This window comes from Dryobates pubescens, chromosome 20 (genome assembly GCF_014839835.1).
Source record: "Dryobates pubescens isolate bDryPub1 chromosome 20, bDryPub1.pri, whole genome shotgun sequence".
NCBI lineage: Eukaryota > Metazoa > Chordata > Aves > Piciformes > Picidae > Dryobates > Dryobates pubescens.
The window spans coordinates 17,309,887-17,323,418 of NC_071631.1; the positions used below are offsets into that span (position 1 = coordinate 17,309,887).

Below are 13,532 nucleotides of genomic sequence, written 5' to 3' on the forward strand. Positions count from 1 at the left end.
GACCTCTAGGAACAGAAGATCATCTGTTCATCAACTTGTTCTAAGCAAAGCATTCCAGCAGTGGTCACATGAGAATTCTGTGCTGACTTCCACATCTCCCAGAGCGCTGCATAACTGGTGAGATGCCGTCAGAAAAACTCCCACAGATCTAGTACATGAGTTCCTAAATTCATCAATGCAGGTCTTGATGGTCACTTGCCCTGCAGCATAACTCATTAACTACCTTTGACAGAAGCCAGCACTAAAGACAAATAACTGCATTACATCTACAAAAAGGAAAGTATAAAACCCAGCTACAGAAGGTCACAAATGAAGACTGAGCCATGCTGTTAAGACTCATTCCTCTTGTACTGAACTTCCCCCCACCACACCACCATACCACACTCCCAAATACCTTTAGGTCACCAGCCTCAGGTTTTTCAGTCTCTGAATCGTCATCTTCCTACAAGACAAGAATTTACAGGATTAAGCTTACAGAGCAGGCTTGACAAGTAACTGCACTTACAACAAAGGGCTTGTGTTCAGCAGCCCCAGCAGTAGTCCAAGAACCTTTCCACCAAAGTTAGTTTTCACCCACCCCCTCATGACCCCAAACCAAGACCTACAGTCAGGGAAAGGAGTGTTTGTTTAGCACGGATATTTTTCAGACAAAGGCATTACTCAGTAGCAGATGTGCCCCACAAAACTCATGCAGCTGCTGAAGGCTCAGGACTAGACAATAAGAAGCAACAACACTGGGATAAAGCGTTTGTTATTAGAGAACTCTGTCCCTGGGCTTTCTGACTTGCCCCTACTTAGCAATACTCAGAGAAAAAGCAACATTTGCAAGACTTTTGATACTCCCAAGTATATGTCAGCAACAATGAGAACACACACAGCTGGCCTGTCATCCAACCAAGCATGCAGGCTTCGTGAGGATCTGGCCTAGCACCAAGTTCCAGGGATCTGGTGATGATGCCAGCTGACATCAACTCACCAGCAGCATCTTGCTGAGGACCTGAACTTGCACAGGAGGGAACCACTGACAAATTCCACTGCTTTAGTTAACAGACTCTATTCAGTTTTTATTCCTTACCATAAGTAAACCAAACAACAGGGTAAATGTCTGCCCTGTTGAGAGCTTAAAATACTAAACTCAGCCTTGTGTAAAATTCTACACAACAGGAAAAGTAAGCCCCAGCTTTGGTCACAGACAGGAAGTAAGTCTACTGCTCCACTGCCCTGTGAGCTACTGCACTGGAGGTCCTAGAGGTACCCATGTTTCTAGATACAAATACATACTCTGGCATCAAAACAAGTTTGAGGAGCAGAAAATGTTTTTCATGCTCACACAACTCAGCAGAATGTTTTCCCTCCAAATTTTGCCACCAGTTTAACTCTGGCCCTAAACCAAGAACTTGGTGTTGTTTCAGCTTCAAAAAAGTAAACCAAAAAAGCAGCAAAGTGATTTATATGTGACTGAAAGAAGAGCTCACAGAGAAATGCCCACCTCAGTATTAGCACAGGAGCCTGTTTTGGCAAGGCAGAGAGAGAGTGTCCAGAGAAGGGCCATGAGGATGAGCAGAGGCCTGGAGCACCTCTGCTATGGAGACAGACTGAGGGAGTTGGGGTTGTTCAGTCTGGAGAAGAAAAGGCTCCGAGGAGACCTTACTGTGGCCTTCCAGTGTCTGAAGGGGGCTGCAAGAAAGCTGGGGAGGGACTTTTGAGGGTGTCAGGTAGAAATAGGACCGGGGGGGGATAGAGCAAAACTAGAAGTGGGTGGATTCAGGTTGAATGTTAGGAAGAAGTTCTTCCCCATGAGGGTGGTGAGACACTGGCACAGGTTGCCCAGGGAGGTGGTGGAAGCCTCACCCTGGAGGTTTTTAAGGCCAGGCTGGATGTGGCTCTGAACAATCTGATCTAGTGTGAGGTGTCCCTGCCCATGGCAGGGGGGTTGGAATTGGATGATCTTTGAAGTCCCTTCTAAGCCTGACAATTCTGTAATATCAGCAAGTTTTAATTGCCTGAATTAATATGCACATTCCACAGAAGTGAGGCATCAAGCTTCTTCACTTCAGCTACTCTCCAGCTTACCTTTCTGAAACATGCACATAGTCAGTAATTTGGTCTTAACAGTTAAGTTTGCAACTAGAAAAGCACCACAGTGTGAAGTAACTTGGTGTTTATCACAAAAGATTCCTTCCCCCCCGCCACAGTCCTGCCTATATTTTAAGAGAGGAAAGTAATTTTCAACAAAGCAACAAGATGAATCATTCATGTTATTGAGAGGTAACTGCCACAGCTCCCCAAACCTCCTACTCTAGCAGGGGACATCTGGGAAATACCAAACTAACAAGTATTACTGAGAACTGCCTTTGAATCCCCATCCCTGGAGGCGTTTTAAAAGATGTGGTGCTTAGAGACATGGGTTAGCACCAGAGTTGGTAGAGTTAGATAATGGTTGGACTCAATGATCTTAAAGGTCATCTCCAACCAAAATGATTCTGTGGTTCGATGAAAAGGCAAAGGCTTTGCAGTCACTGTTAAGGAAAACAACAAGAGTAGAGAGTTTGTTTAGATAAAAGCCCAGCTTTACAGAAACAATTCAACCAGTAACAGCTGCTGGCACAAGCAAGATCAACATGGTTCTCAATTCTGGTCAAAGACTCTTCAGTGCAAAAAAAACAAGCATTGCTCTCTGCAAAACAACTGGAGAGGAAGCCCCCTGTGTAACCTGCACACATCTACACAGTAACTGCAAGTACATGCAAGACCCACTGGTGACACCCCAGAGTGACTGAACAATTGCCATGACTCAAGAGCAAGTTGTACCTTCCAGATGATGGACAGCTGCAACCTGTACTGAGAACTCTGTGTGCAATCAAGTCTACTTCATCTACCTGCCCTTTGGCCAATGTTAATCAATCACAGCTCATCTCAACAAGCTTCCTGATCACACTAACCACTTTCTACAGGCTAAAGAGATCACTGAAGGAAGATCTAGAAGTTTTAGATATAATAGGGAGAATCACCAAAGTACTAAAGAAATGTCATCACTTTGCTTAGCCACAGGCCAGAAGCAGACTGTGAATGTTACTGCTTGCACCTTCTCCAGTTAGCAGCAGAACAAAACCAAAAGCAAGGACAAGAGACAGACAAATTTCTTGTCTGGTACCTGGGAAAAAAGGGGGTAGAAATAGTGTCTCCTAAGAGTGATCTAATGCACACACAGTAGACTTTAATGAGGAAAAGCCACAGTGATACAACCCTATGTCTTTCCTCCACCAAATAGCCAAAGCACTAGAACAGGGCCAAGACAACATATTCTTAATGTGGTGGTATGCAAAAGGTTGATGACAAAAAAGACAAGAACCTCCTTCCCTAGTCCTCCAAAACTCACCTCTTTGCTCTCACAGACACTCAACAAAACTATATATCCTTTTGTGTATTAGGGTTGCACTCACAGGCAGCAAGTTACATACCCTGCCTCATAATGCAACAGTTACTTAGATGATGTTATACACATGCCATGCAGCTATGACAAACAAAAGCCACTCACGTCTAGACAGGACACTGTTACATCAAGGTAACTTGATGCAGTAAGTAGGTTTAGTTATACACAAAAGAATAACTTTTAAGACATCACAGAACTTTACTCTTGTTGATCCTCCAGCCAACCATGCAACTGTGTGTTCCTTTTACAAGTTGCTCATTTATGTCATCCTACGCTTAAAGAATATCTTTCATTTAGTGTGGCTGTTAAATTGTATCAGCCTTTTCGGCCCCCACAAGAATCAAATGGCATCAACAGGTCGCAGCAAACAACACAAGCTGTGTCAGGCTGCTGATGGGTTTCGAGCCAAATGCTTTCTACTTGAAAAATAAAGTGATTACAAGTATTTGGAAAGTGCCAAAACCCACGTCAGATACTTTGGGTTCCAGCCCAGTCAGGGGCTTTCCTTGGAGGAAAGCCTCCAAAACGCATGAGGGTCTTCGGACAAACTCTCAGAGCACTGAAGAACTTACTGACTGCCTGCTATTCTCATCATCCTCCTCTTCGTACCCTTCTTCGTCCCCATCCACGCGGGTGAAGTCGTCCTCTCCGTACCCAACCGAGACCAGACCTCCTTTTTCTCCTAAGGACGAAAGGAAAAGGAAAACCATGAGGAAAGAGAAAGCAGCAACGAGTTAGGCCTTCCTCTCACAGAGAGAAAGGTGAAGGACGCCGGCCCAGTGCTCCCCCGGCGCCCTCCCTGCCCTCACCCGTAGTCGTTCCCCCATCGCTTCCCGCCGTCCCAGCCTCGCTGTCCGACTCCGGGTCCGAATCCTCAGCGTAAACCGCCAACGAGGAGAGGACGCTGCGCTTCGCCGCCGCCATCTTCCGCCTGGGCCGCGGCGCGCTTCCGGCGCGCGGGGCTTACGCACGCGGCGGGGACGCGCGCGGGGATGACGTTGGGGAGCAGTCGCCATAGCAACGCCTCCCGCCTCCAGCGGGAGCCCGTTGAGGGGAGAGGGCCCCGGCGGCCGCGCACGGCGGGAGGAGAGAAGCCTGCGGCCAGGCGGGGCAGGGCGGGGCGGGCGAGGCCTCGCTGTAGGACAGAGAGAGGCAGGATAAAAGGTGTGCAGCCTGGTTATAGTGAGGGGCTGGCTCGGTATGAGCCGCTTGTGACGTCATTGCGTGGCGCCGCGACGGCACCTGCCGAACCCTGACCGAGTGTGAGAGGGTTGGGGCGCGGAGGGGTACGGCTGTGGCGGGCTTGGACACTGGGAGTGAGGCGGCGGAAGGATACAGCCCCTGGCAGGGCGCGTTGGTGCGAGGAGCTCTGTAGGCTTCCGTCTTCCTCACTCCCTGTGTGGGGGGTGCGGGTGCGTTTAGGGGGCAGCGAGGGTCTCCCATCCCTATGGATCCCATTAGCTATGCCTGGCTCGTGCTCCATGGGAAGACCTCGGAAAGGTGAGGGTGGGGGGAAGGGTCTCCAAATAAATTATATTAGAGTCCTCTCCAGTGAGGGGGGCCTGGATAGCATCTTTTGGCGGGGACAGTAACAGATAAGGAGGTGAGCCTAGCGGGACAGCCCTGGGGAGCGTCGTGCAGGTGGCAAGGAGACAAGGCATGGCAGCATTCAGGTTTAGCTTGGTTCTTGTCACTGTTCACAGCTTCTCTAAGATGAGCGGTGAGGTCCCCTCGGGCCTGGAAGGCAGGGTCCGGAAAACACTGCGCAAGGTCTTCGGGTTTGAGTCCTTCAAGACTTCCCTGCAGGAAAGTGCAACCATGACTGTGGCAAGAGGTGAGGCTCAGCTTCAGGAAGGTGGTTGGAAACGTGTGGGTTTCAGTTTTCCAGTGAGGGTGATGCTGCAGGAGTTGGCTTTATGTCTGTTTGAAAGAGATCCATCACCTGGAATAGGCCTCTGCTCTCGAGATCGTTTCAGTGGCACAGGAGCACCAGCATGTGCTGCATACAACCCCCCTGAGCACAGCTTTGCCTCTTCTCCTTTGTATTTGTTTTGTAACACCACCTTTGCCTCAACTAGGAAATGTGAAGGTGCAGCGTACTCGGTATCTTCTCTAGAGGCATCTGCCAGCATGTCCTTATGTTAGAGGCAATACTACTAGAAGGCTTGATGACCTTGTTTCTGTCTGTTCTCTGAATCATGTGGCCATTATCAGAAACACAATTGTTAAGGTACCCATGGAGGCCCTGCATCTAGCTGGACAGGCAGTTCACATTACAGACTGCCAACCCTTAGCTGCACTGGCAGGAATCTCAGTGTCCACCTCAGCACTCAATGTAATTTCTCTCTGCAGACCACAGCCCAGCCAAACCCAGTGCTCTGTCAGTGGAGTAGCTGCCTACTAACAGCACAGATACTGGCATCTCCTGACTTGAAGTAGATACCACTTAGTGTGCAGTATCAGTTACTAACTGCATGATATTATCTATGTGGTTGAGATTTCCAAACTCTTATTTCTTCTGAGGTACTGGAAGGTTTAAGAAGATGTGGCAAAACTCTGTTGTGGCTCTGGTAATTTGGTAACTGGAGGTCTGTAAGAAGAGTGAAAGCAGTTCATCTGGTAAAGAGCAGCAATAACTTCTCTTTATCTTGGTTTCTATGTATCTTCTGGTCCTCTCATAAGGCTATTTCTAAGTGTTTACAAAGCAATCAGAGATTCTTTGAGGGAAACCATTGCAGGGATGCAAGATACTGCTGTGCATTTAGAACCTAAAATGCAGTGTCTCTGGTTGGTGTACACACACACATATGCTGTTGCTCACAGGTTAGAGGCCTTGCTGCCCACCCCTCCAGACAGAGCCCTGGGAACCCACCTTCACTCAGTAGCCTTGAGCTTTCTTCTCTTGTCTTTGCAGGTGAGAAGGATGTCTTTGTATGCATGCCCACAGGGGCAGGGAAATCTCTGTGCTACCAGCTTCCTGCAGTTCTGGCAGTGGGCATCACCATCGTCATTTCACCTCTGATTGCACTGATCCAGGTAACTCTCCTGTTAGCTGTGGCTTTCCCTAGTAGTCTGTCTTGGTGACCTTTATTTCCATTTCCTTTTAACTGAAATGTTCTGTTCACTCCAGGATCAAGTGGATCACTTGCTGGCTCTGAAAATCAAAGCCTGCTCTCTCAACTCCAAGCTCTCTGCCCAGGAAAAGAAGACCATCCTGGCTGACTTAGCAAGCGAGAAGCCCCAAGTAAAGCTCCTGTACATCACCCCAGAGATGGCAGCTGCCTCTTCTTTCCAGCCTACCCTGAACTCTCTGGTGACCCGAAACCTCTTGTCCTACCTGATCATCGACGAGGCCCATTGCGTCTCCCAGTGGGGACACGATTTCCGGCCCGACTACCTGCGGCTGGGCGCCCTGCGCGCTCGCATACCCAGCACGCCCTGCGTGGCCTTGACTGCCACTGCCACCAAGCAGGTCCAGGAGGACATTGTGGCAGTGCTCAAGCTAAAGCAACCACTTTCCACATTTAAGACTCCTTGCTTCAGGTCTAACTTGTTCTATGATGTGCAGTTCAAAGAGCTCTTGACCGATCCGTATGCCAACCTGAAGGATTTCTGTCTCAAGGCACTTGAAGTGAAGAACACCCCTGGGGTAGGTTTTAGCTTTGGGGAAGAAGGCTAAACTGAACAAAATCTGCTCTCATGGTCATTTGGAATGTGTCCAGAGAAGGGCCATGAGGATGATCAGGGGGTTGGAGCTCATCTCCTATGAGGACAGGCTGAGAGAGTTGGGGTTGTTCAGTTTGGAGAAGAGAAGGCTTTGAGGAGATCTTATTGAGGCCTTTCAGTATCTGAAGTGGGCTACAAGAAACCTGGGGAGGGACTCTTTAGGGTGTTGGGTAGTGATAGGACTAGGGGGATTGGATCCAAGCTAGAGGAGGGTTGATTTAGATTAGATGTTAGGAAGAAGTTCTTCACCATAAGGGTGGTGAAACACTAGAACAGGTTGCCCAAGGAGGTGGTGAAAGCCCCATCTCTGGAAGTTTCTAAGGCCAGGCTGGATGTGGCTGTGGACAACCTGACCTAGTGTGAGGTGTCCTTGTCCATGGCAGTGGGGTTGGAACTGGATGATCCTTGAGGTCCCTTCCAACCCTGACAATTCTGTGATTCTATGACCTTGCAGTGGTTGGTATGGCCTGCCAGGTCCCTGATATGGCAGGGAAGGAAGAAGTCCCTGGCAAGAAAGTGCTCATGTGTGCTTTTTAGTTCCTCTGAAAGTGTTCACCTGTGTTTTTCAGTTCCTCTAAACCAAGTAGAACGTGGAGGCTGTGTTCCTTTCAGAAGTGTTCTCAGAATGGAGTTGGTCTAAAAGAAAATGGATTAGAAATATGTGACTGGCATTTCTGTCCTGGTTTGTCATGTCCCAGGCAATCATTGCGTGTTTAATTGTGTTCTGCTCTTCTGCTGTGGTGGGAGTGAACAGAAGCCTTTGGAATGTTGTACTGAATTTCCTCCTCTAACACTAATTCCCAAAATAACCCTCAGCAGCTCAGAGCACCTGAGTTCATCTGTAAAGTGGAGGGGAGACTGCTTCTTGCCTTGTGCCCACTGGGAAAGGATTAGAGCACCATAATTGGTCAATGGTAGGCCTTGTAAGGAAGCTGTCTTTGATTTACATTTGTGCTGCAACAGTATCTTTCAACTGCTGGTAATCAGCTCATGATGAGCTTTAGGCATCCCTCCTGTCCCCACCACACTAACTATGACTTTCAGTGTCATGGACTTTCTCTTCACCTGCCCAGGTGTACTCTGGCTGTGGCATTGTGTACTGCAGGACCAGGGATGTGTGTGACCAGCTGGCTATTGAGCTGAGCTACCGAGGAATGAAAGCCAAGGCATATCATGCAGGTATGGGAAGCTCCATCTCCAGCTACTGACACATGGAGATCACCTTTCAGGTCTGGGTTGGGGCTACCTAGAAAAGAGCTTTCTAGACTAGGTCTGAAATGTGTCTGATGCTCACAAGTTAGGTCTGTGATGAGGTTCAGGCTGGGTATTTCTTCACACAAAGGGTTTATCAAGCACTGGAACAGGCTGCCCAGGGCAGTGGTGGAGTCATCATCCCTGGAGGTATTTAAAAGATGTGTGGATGTGGTGCTTAGGGATGTGGTTTAACCACAGTGGCTTAGCAGTAGTGGTAGGATTACGAGCTCTAGGCTAGTGGTTGGACTTCATGATCTCAAAGGTCTCTTCCAACCACAATGGTTCCATGGAGGTGTGGGGCGTTCAAAGGAATGGCATTCCCTTTTCTCCAGAACTGTTGGTTTTGTTGGATCTTGCATGGCCTAAATATAACAACTCCTCTTATACCAGGAGAGAGATGAGTTTTACTCTTTGGAATAGAAACAGCTGCTGCTGACTTCTGCTTGATGGCAGGCCAGTTTAATAGGCAGAGGGGAGCATGTGCATCAGACAGCTTCAGGGGGTTGGCTCACAGCAGGAGAATGGAGGAGGAGGAAAATCATCTTAATTTCTTTTTCCCTTCCCAGGCCTGAAGGCAGGTGAGAGGACTTCAGTCCAGAATGAATGGATGGAGGAGAAGATCCCAGTTATTGTAGCAACCATCAGTTTTGGAATGGGAGTAGACAAAGCAAACGTCAGGTGTGTGAGGCTGAACGTTGTGCACCACCAGAGCCTGAAACCTGAGCAGTGGGAAGGCAAAGTCTCAGTCTCTCTGTTATTTATATATCTGACTCAAATACACTTGCTAAACCCCACAAAGGCAGAACTGGAGGAGTTTTATCATAGAAGCAGCAAATACAAACTTGGAAAGGTTTGAAAAGAGATTAAAAACAAGATACCAGAGCTCCTCTTTGCCAGTCAGCTTCAAACCCAAGAAAAATGGAGGAATGCTTATTTTTTGCCACACCCTCCAGGGTTTCAAAATGAGCCACAGCTGTTCCTTTGACTTCTCTTAGTGCAATATTTGCTGTCAAAAAGCAGTGGGAAGAAAATCTGCACCTAAAATAATTCATACACCCTCTCCTAAAATAGTCAGAGACAGCTTTTTTTAGACATCTCCTTTGCATTAGGGGGGAAGAAAGAAGCAGTTCACAAATGCAATAACCATATAAAAATACCACTCTAGTTCAAGGACAGAAACTTTACACATGGTTTCAATTGCTGTTCCTCTGGGGAGCCATAATTGCTCTGTGTTGCTAGAATTCCTGCACTGCAGTGTAGCTGTGCTGGGTTAGTGCTGTGAGCTTTGATCACTCAGTACAGGGATAGCTGGGGTGCGATGCTCACGCTTCACACAGTCCTGATCTTTACTCTAAAATCCACACAAAGCAATTGCTCTGGACACTGTGGGAAGAAGGGTAGGACATCACTGAGGCAGTGACATCAGTTCAGAACTGAGCCATCTTTCTGTCTGTGCTGCCAGATAGCAGGATCCTGTAACAGGAGTAGGCTGTTTTACTGCTTGATGCATGTTATGCCATGGCATTAATGACCTACTGAAACCACTCTGCCCTGTTCAGTGCAGTAGTGATTTAAAAAGGCAGAGTAACTGAAGTGCAAAGGGCTGATTGAGAGTGAAGTACAGCTGAAATATGCTTGGAATATCATTAGTTTCCAAAGAGTGGAGTTCAATTAACTCTTTACAGGACACTTTTGAATAGTTTGAAGGCCATTATACTTGAGCCCAGGCAACAAGGCACTGCTGGCCTTCATGTGGCACTGCAAAGCTAAGAGCTTTCCCTCTGTTGGCAGAGTTCTGAGTTCTCATGTGTCTGTTATCAGCTGAGATCAGGTCTGACAAGTTCTGGAGGTGACTCTTCTGAAGAAAAAGGAGAACAGAAGTGTCTCTTTTCTTGATGGACTCTGTTCCTCTGTCTTCACTGCTAGTTCAGTTTTGTTTGAGGTGATTTATCAATTCCTTCAGTAAACTTCCTGATGGGGATTAAATGTGTAGGGCTCTGATGCTTCCTGCTTGGCCTGTTCCTGGAGTGTTTCTGTTTGCTTGCTTTTGTCATTTAATCTTTTGCCACACCCTTATGCATCATACCTGCCTCTGGAACATGCTGGGTTTGAGGCAGACTGGTACTTGAAAACGTGGGCAGAGTTACTGTGGTGTAAAATCCTCTCACCACAGTTATAAGCTGAATTGCTGAATGTTCAGGTACAAGCAGGTTTAAAGCAGTTTTGCAGCAGTGTGTTAAACCTTCCTTCAGAGATTACATTCAATTTAGTAATGCTTCATAGTCCATTTGTTGGCTGGGAAAGTTGCCCTCATCTACAAGTGAGCTTGGTGAGATAGAATTTCCCATTCAGGCTCTGCTGGCAAAGTGTCTTTGTAAAATCCAGCATTTCAGATTGTGATCTGGAATGTTCAGATTGTGTTGCACAAAATAAATAGTTGTTGGTTTGGGTTTTGGTAGTTGTTTTTTTTTCCCTCTAATGCTGCATTTTATGGTCAAATCTCCCAAAGTCCTTAAATCAACGTCCTTATTCTGTACCATTGTCTGCACAGTGGGGATACTGGTGTGCTCCTTCTTTTCCATCCACTTGGAACAACATCCTGCTCATGTTTTGTTCAGCTGTGTTTGTTTTCTTATAGCTCTGCTGCTTTCCTTGTGTCTTGTGTAAAGAGGACTTAGGTTTCTGTGTGCTAAACCCTTTGCTCTGCTAAATCCTCTGTCTTTTATGGTTTTGCTGCCCTATTTTTTTGCTGATGTTGATGTCCACAAACAGCACAATCCTGAGAAACCTGCAGGCTTATGTTTCCTGTTCTCTTATCACATGCAGATTTGTGGCCCATTGGAATATTGCTAAGTCAATGGCTGGATATTACCAAGAGTCTGGCAGAGCTGGGAGGGATGGGAAGGCATCCTTCTGCCGCCTCTACTACTCAAGGAATGACCGGGATCAAGTCAGCTTCCTGATTAAGAAGGAGCTCTCCAACATCCAGGTAAGGTCTGCAGAGTGGCCTCTACCTGCCTAGATCCATTGCCTTTGCTCTGATCTGGTTTGCCTCTTTACCTGCAGTGACCTCTGAATATGCAAAGATGAGTTTTGGTGCATCTCAAGCTGCCTTTAGCCCTCTTAAGGCACAGCAGAAAGGGTGAAGCAGGAAAAGGGAAAGGGTTGCCAGACCCAGCTCTGTATAGAGAGGTATAGGTGAGCAGAAGTCTGGAGCAGGGACAGGGTGGTGTCTGTACTCAATTGCCATATTCACAGAATCACAGGATAGAAGGGACCTCAAGGATCATCTGGTCCAGCCTTCCTAGGTGGTAGTTGAAATGAGATGGCCCAGCAGCACCCTGTCAAGCTGAGTCTTAAAACTCAGTGTAGGGGAATCCACTGCTTCTCTTGGGTGACTATTACTGAACAGAAGGGTTGGATTTTGTAACTACTAGAGTTACTTCATCTCTTTATATTTCAATTGAAGACTATAACTACTATTCTCATTTAATTTCAGGAAAAAAAAGGGACCTTAAAAGAGTCTGACAAAGCTGTGATGACCGCTTTTGATGCCCTTGTGAACTTCTGTGAGCAGCTGGGGTGAGTGCACTTCTTTCAAGCACTGTTTAATGTTGGGGAAAGCATGCCCTACCCCTTCTGAGGCACTGTTAGGGCTGAAAATATTGAATGGATCAGCTGATACTTTGCTGTCTGGGCTGAGGAAGGTGTCCCTGAGAAGTCTCTCACTCCCACTTCTGAGCTGAATTGTTGGTCTTGGAGCCTGATGCAGTGATAGGCTGATGATAAACTCTTAAGTACTCTGGCTGTGGATTTCACTGTGCTATGTCTTTGATGATGGGTTGACTTAGTTCCATTTGCTTTTGTTTTGACTCTTTCCTCCTTCATTACATCTCTCTTCTGAGGAAACAGGCAGCTTAATCAGCATGGGCTGGAAATGTTTAGCCTGGATCTTTCTCTAAATCTCAGGGGCTCCACTGTGCAAAGCACTGGATATCTGTGATTCTCACTGACCTCAGAAGGGAGCTGATGGTGCTTTGACTGTTCCAGAAACGGGCCCAAATTATGGACATGCCCAATCTAAATGCAGAGCAGCAACCACAATGTGGATTGCTCAGGTTTAGTTCTGACTTGAAAGCTGTAATTGTTCTAACTGCTGTTCTGTGCTGGGTAAGACATCAAGACTGTCATTTGGCTGGTTGGAGAGCAGTGTGTGTTCACTGACTGAACATGGTCAACATGTGTCTGGCTTTCAGGTCTGCATTTGTTTCACTTTTCATGCCTGTGCCTAGGACAACTTTTACAGTGTGAATTTAGCATGTGTTGCTTTTCTGATGCCTTGGTGAGCATGTTGTTGGTAAACAAATCCTGCTTTTATGAGATTGCTCTGGGAAGGTCCTGCTTCTACTGAGCTGTGGCAGAACATTGAGTCTGGGAGCACTTGAAGCACTTCTTTGCCCAAAGTCAGGGTGATACTGGAAAGTAGCTACTAGGAGGCTTCTTGCTCTAAAAGTTTGATCCACTTACTTGGCTAAGTTCTCCTGCTGGTGTGTGTTGCCAGCTTGCAGCAAGAGCAGCCAGATGGCTCTTTGTGTCTGGGTTTTGTGTAATCTGAGAGGCAGCTCTGTTGGTCTGGTTAGAGGCTAACCTCAGGGAACCTGGTCTTGGTATCTACTTCTCCTTGATTCCTAAGCTGGCTATCAGTAAAGTGAGTCAGAGTGACAGTCATTTCTTGTAATGGACATTAGTGCCATGAGAATTGGACTAGGATCACTGAACTAACCTTGCACAAGCCAGAAGCAGTAACAGGACATTTCAGGGTAGTGTCCCAGTGAGGCCCAGCTCCATGGAACTCCATCCTACAGCATCTCCTACTCGTGCACACTGTCAAGAGCCTGCCTGCTCTCTGAAGTGAGGACCTTCTCTGGAGTTGCACTGCAGCAATGAGACAATAATGGAGCAAGGACAGAGAGAAAACATTCTCCTTTTGCTCAGATGAATAGTAATGGAAAGAGGGTTTCACTGAGTACCTAAGAGAGATTTCTGTAGGGAAATGTCACTGACCTAATTAGAAGTCACTTATCTCCCTTACCTTTTCTTCCTTCTCCCAGCTTGGTAC

At 47.1% G+C, this 13,532-nt stretch overlaps 2 protein-coding genes across 6 annotated transcripts in view; one reads left to right on the forward strand and one right to left on the reverse strand.

Annotated features, from left to right (window-relative positions):
* SAP30BP (SAP30 binding protein) overlaps positions 1-4,371 on the reverse strand; it is a 35,361-nt gene extending 30,990 nt beyond the window's left edge. The window contains exons 1-3 of one of the 2 annotated variants that reach the window (XM_009897941.2): positions 4,243-4,371; positions 4,006-4,115; positions 395-442 (exon numbers count right to left, since the gene is read on the reverse strand). In XM_009897941.2, coding sequence (XP_009896243.1) covers positions 395-442; positions 4,006-4,115; positions 4,243-4,357 — 273 coding nt within the window. In that variant the 5' untranslated portion in view covers positions 4,358-4,371. The remainder of the gene's footprint in view (positions 1-394; positions 443-4,005; positions 4,116-4,242) is intronic. The other variant, XM_054171144.1, reaches the window with a different exon arrangement.
* A 769-nt stretch (positions 4,372-5,140) lies between these two features.
* RECQL5 (RecQ like helicase 5) overlaps positions 5,141-13,532 on the forward strand; it is a 37,964-nt gene continuing 29,572 nt past the window's right edge. For 3 of the 4 annotated variants that reach the window (XM_054171141.1, XM_009897944.2, XM_054171142.1), the window contains exons 1-7: positions 5,141-5,267; positions 6,348-6,469; positions 6,564-7,082; positions 8,233-8,338; positions 8,980-9,091; positions 11,240-11,402; positions 11,913-11,995. In XM_054171141.1, the coding sequence (XP_054027116.1) occupies positions 5,147-5,267; positions 6,348-6,469; positions 6,564-7,082; positions 8,233-8,338; positions 8,980-9,091; positions 11,240-11,402; positions 11,913-11,995 (1,226 nt within the window). In that variant the 5' untranslated portion in view covers positions 5,141-5,146. Of the gene's footprint in view, positions 5,268-6,347; positions 6,470-6,563; positions 7,083-8,232; positions 8,339-8,979; positions 9,092-11,239; positions 11,403-11,912; positions 12,000-13,532 lie in introns of those variants that run through there. The other variant, XM_054171143.1, reaches the window with a different exon arrangement.